A 4,235-nucleotide genomic window follows, 5' to 3' on the forward strand; every position below is an offset into this window, starting at 1 on the left:
GCTGGTCCACTCAGGGTGCAGGGGCAAGGCTGGTTCTGAGTGGGGAGGGGAGAATACACACCTGACGGTCCCTGCCTGGTACTGGGGAAAGGTCAGACCTGTGACCTCCACCCCCTGGGGTGGAGCTGCCCCAGACACAAAAAGAGCCATCCTACTTTGAAGAAAGGAATCTTTATTAATAATCGTCATCATCAATAACACTGCTGATTGGCGTGGTCACACCTAGAAGCACGCAGGATGGTAAGAAAGGAAGCCGGCTGCAGTCCTGGGGGGCCGAGGGGCACAGGGCTGCTGGCAGGCAGCGGGCGGCGGGGGCTTTGTACAGGAGTGGGCCACGCGAGGGGAGCCCAGGAGCCTATGTACACCGCGATAGAAAAGGAGAACCGGTCAGGAGCGGAGGCCGGATAGAAAGTGAGGTGTGTGTGCGTGAGTCTGAGGTTCATGAGGCCCTGGGGCCATGTTGGGCCGTGGGTGGAGGGTTGTATGTTGTGTGTGTGTATTTATTATTTTTGCTGCCTCCCCTTCCTCAGCTGTCCCTGCCCTGCTGGGGGTACCTCCAACCCTGATCCTTCTGCCCCTGGTGGCTAAAGCTACTCCCCACCCCCACCCCCGACCCCCAGGCCTGGCCTGTGAACAGGGAAGGGTCTGCAGCCCAGCTGACCTCACCCTTGCAGGAGAGGCCGTCCAGGCCTGCTGCTCACATGCTCTGCCTGGGGGTCCCTGCTCTTACCCATAGCACCGACACCCCAACTTCTAGCCTCCACTCCCAGCTGGGCCCGTCCCTGTCCCCTTTCTCGTGGTCACCTCTGGAAAGGAGGAGGCATGGCCAGGAGGAGGGGCCTCAGGTCCTGCATGCTGAGCCACTAGGCCCAAGCTGTTCCTGCCCTGTATCTTCTGTGTAGCCGAGCCCTCTCTCAGTGGCAGCACTCTGGTGCCCCGGCCCTGTGAGCCCTTGTGCAGAGCCCACCCATGGAGACCGGCCAACAGCCTCCAGGAGGCCCCTCGTCCTCCCTGCCCGCGGGTCCCTGCAGCCCCTGCTGGGCAGGCCCAGCACTGTGGGCGCGGAGGAGGCCGGGCCCCTTTGGGTGCTGAGCTGTCTCCCCACGCGCCTGGGGGTGGGCTGCCGAAAGGAAGACTTGATAGAAAAGGGCGCCCCCACCCCCCAAACTCTCCACCACTGCCTGAGACAGAGAGGGTGCTTCCAGGGGCGCCGCGCCTCTCTGCCCGTCCGCCCGCCGCCGGTCCGTCGGTCCGTCCTCACGGCGCCTCCTGCTGCCGCGTTCCCCCTGGCCGCGGGGGCCGGCCCGCCGGGCTGCACGCAGGGACACCTCCTGCTCGGGCGGGCGGTCGCTTGGATCGTAACTTCGTGTCGTTTCGTTTCGTTTTATGTTTTTGTGTTGCTTTGTGATTTTGGGGGGGATTTTTGTTTGTTTGTTTTTGCCCTTCATGGTCCAAGGAGAAAACGGCGGAAGCTTTCACTACAACAGAAACAGAAGAGGTGGCCTCGTGGCTGGTTCACGATGGCCAGCCGGGGTGGGGCCCGGGCGGGGGGCATGGCCACAAGAGGCCCCTCCCCGGGATCGGCCTCATGGCACCGGCCCCCAAGCCTGCCCTGAATGGGGGGCTGAGCTGAAGACCGGCCTCCACCGGGCCTGGGGGCGAGGCTGCCCTCCCCACCCCAGCAGTGCCCTCTCAGCCTATGGAGGCAGAGGCTGCTTGGCAAGCCCGCGGGCAGGCCCAGGTCAGGGGTCAGCTTGCTTTTGAATCCCCACTTTCCCCTGAAGGGGCCCCTGGCAGAAGGCCCCTGAGTCCCACACACACACCCAGGGGAGGTGGGCCTGAGCCCCTCCTGGGTGATGGGGGTGGGGAGGGGGTGCTCCCCTGGCAGACCCAGAATCTCTGCTTCTTAGGGTCGAGTCCCCCCCAGGAGCCGGCAACACATTTACGGCTGTGAAGCGTCATGCGTAGAGTTTAATTAAAAGCAGTGTAAGACATGAAAAAATAATAATTTACAAATGACCAAGGGTTCTTGAGGGAAGGGAAAAATGAGCTGATACCAAGGGCTCAAGGAGAAAGCAAAGGTTTTGAGAATGATGACGGCAACAAATGTACAAATGCGCTTGGCACAACAGATGGGTGGATGGATTGTGATAAGAGTGGTATGAGCCCCCGATAAACTGATAAAAATAAAAAGTTTCTGTTGAACATGGGCCGGGTGGAGGGCGGCGAGGAGCACCCGTTCCCTGGTGGCCAGGCTGTGCACTGAGGGCTAGGGGCTGGGGGGTGCTCCGTGGCCTGCCTCCTGGGCAGGGTCTTGCATAAAGTCGGGATTGTGGGACCTATGGCACCCCCTCCACCCCCCAATCAAGGAGGAAACTTGGGATTCAGAGGCAGGGCAGGGCTGTCCCCTGCGTGTGGGCGCTGGTTCGTTTGTGAGAGGCAGGCAGTGTGCCTACCACTCCGGATGGCCCCATGCGTGGGGGGTGAGGCGGCCGTGCCCTCTCTGCAGCGGCTAGCCTGCAACAGGGAAGACTGAACAGGCCAGCTGACCGCTGGCGGCTGCACAAGCCTACCAGAGTCAGGTGAAACTGACTTAAAGGAGACCATCGATAAACCCGGTCTGCTCCCAACTTGTCCCAAGAGCCCTGGTGGTGTCTTTGGGGCAAGAGCAGGGCTGCTCCCCACAAGGTTGGCAGTTCAAACCCACCAGACACTTGTTGGGAGGAAGACAAGGCCTGTCTGCTCCCCTACAGAAACCCTAGACAGGGCCATTATGGGTCGGAATCTACTCTAGGACAGGGATTTTTTTTTTTCCTTGGGGGAGCAGGGACGGCAGCTGTGACTGGGGGAGGGGAGGGTGTGGGGTGATCTGGTGCTGTGGGGACAGCTCTGGGCTCAGGACTGGCCACTCTAGGGCAGGCCAGTGTCTAGCTTCCTGACTCACGGGGCCCCTCAAGAGCCAGGGACCACCGAACTGCCCCACCAGGCACAGCCTGAGGGGCCCCCTCAGTTGTGTGTGGGGCCAGGATAACCCATCTTAAACAGTGAAAGGGAAGCCACGTGTGAGGGATGCTGTGAATGAACAGCTGTTGCTGGATGGGGGTAGGCTGGGCCGACTGCCCTGTTGGTGGGGTGTAGGGCCCCAGAAGGCCTGTACCCCATGGCGGCCAGCAGCACCACCAGCTGCTGGGGGACAGGACCAAAGAAGAAGCAAAGAAAACACCCCCCTTGGGAGAGGGTGTCTCCCTGCCCTGAGTGCCCCAACATGGTGTCTTCTCTGATGCAGGAGACTAAGCTAGCTACATGCCAGCAGGGACGCCTGCCCCTTGGCTGGGGTGGGTGGTGTGCACTGGGAGGGGGCTTTGGGTTAAGATGAGCTAGGTTGCATGTGTTGACAGCTAGACAGACAGACAGACAGACACACACGCCTGTACCCCTGCAGCAGCGAGCCCCCCTCCCCTATAGCCACACTATTCCAGGGAGTGCCCACCTGGCCTAGTGGTCAGGAGGAATAAGGAATCGCAGGTGCCCTGGTTCTCCAAGGGGGGAGAAGGTGCCATGTGTGGGTGACCAGAAGTGCAGAGGGACAGGCGGTGGCTCACAGGCCTCCAGCCCCTCTCTGCCTCTGGAGCACTGGCCAGCCGGATGAGTGGCTGAGAATGTGCAGGGTCAGGACTTCAAGATTCAGGGTGCAAGCCCATCTAGGCTGCCTCCGAGTTTCAGCAAGGGTGTGAAGGGGCCCATCTCCCAGGCTGGGGGCTCAGAGCCGCTCTGCACACACTGTCCCCCCACCCACCCCCACGCCGCCCCAGCCTCTTACCATGGTTCCGATGCTGTAGGTGGCTGTGGGGCCGACGGTGTGGTGGTAGGGGTCAGCGGCGGGGTACACTCTGCCATAACTGGGAGAGCCGGGGGAGGGCACAGTGAGGAGGGGGCAGCAGCCTCCACCTCCCCCCAGTGTGGCCCCCTGCCCTCCTCCCTCCTGGCTTTGTAGGGGGGGGAGTGTGAGGAAGCTGACAGGTATATGGGTCCTGCTGTCCTTGGGGCTCCACAGGTGAGAAGGGGAGCCCAAGGGGCTTGGGGGGGAGCAGCTCATTTGGGAGAAGGCATAGTCAGGGAGTGTGGCAGGAACTGGAGCGAGGCTCTGTGTGTGTGTGTGTGTGTGTGTGTGTGTGTGTCTATTTAAATGGTGGCGAGCGAGGCTGTGTGTGTGTGTGTGTGTGTGTGTGTGTGTG

General features: G+C 61.6%; 1 protein-coding gene across 3 annotated transcripts in view; it reads right to left on the reverse strand.

Moving 5' to 3' along the window:
- Positions 1 to 1,426: 1,426 nt before the first annotated feature.
- RBFOX3 (RNA binding fox-1 homolog 3) overlaps positions 1,427 to 4,235 on the reverse strand; it is a 257,622-nt gene continuing 254,813 nt past the window's right edge. For all 3 annotated transcript variants that reach the window (XM_045299844.1, XM_045299842.1, XM_004709113.2), the window contains 2 exons: positions 3,821 to 3,899; positions 1,427 to 1,478 (listed from right to left, as the gene is read on the reverse strand). In XM_045299844.1, the coding sequence (XP_045155779.1) occupies positions 1,476 to 1,478; positions 3,821 to 3,899 (82 nt within the window). In that variant the 3' untranslated portion in view covers positions 1,427 to 1,475. The remainder of the gene's footprint in view (positions 1,479 to 3,820; positions 3,900 to 4,235) is intronic.

Source organism: Echinops telfairi, unplaced genomic scaffold (assembly GCF_000313985.2).
Source record: "Echinops telfairi isolate 266 unplaced genomic scaffold, ASM31398v2 ScPeMD7_7458;HRSCAF=8496, whole genome shotgun sequence".
NCBI lineage: Eukaryota > Metazoa > Chordata > Mammalia > Afrosoricida > Tenrecidae > Echinops > Echinops telfairi.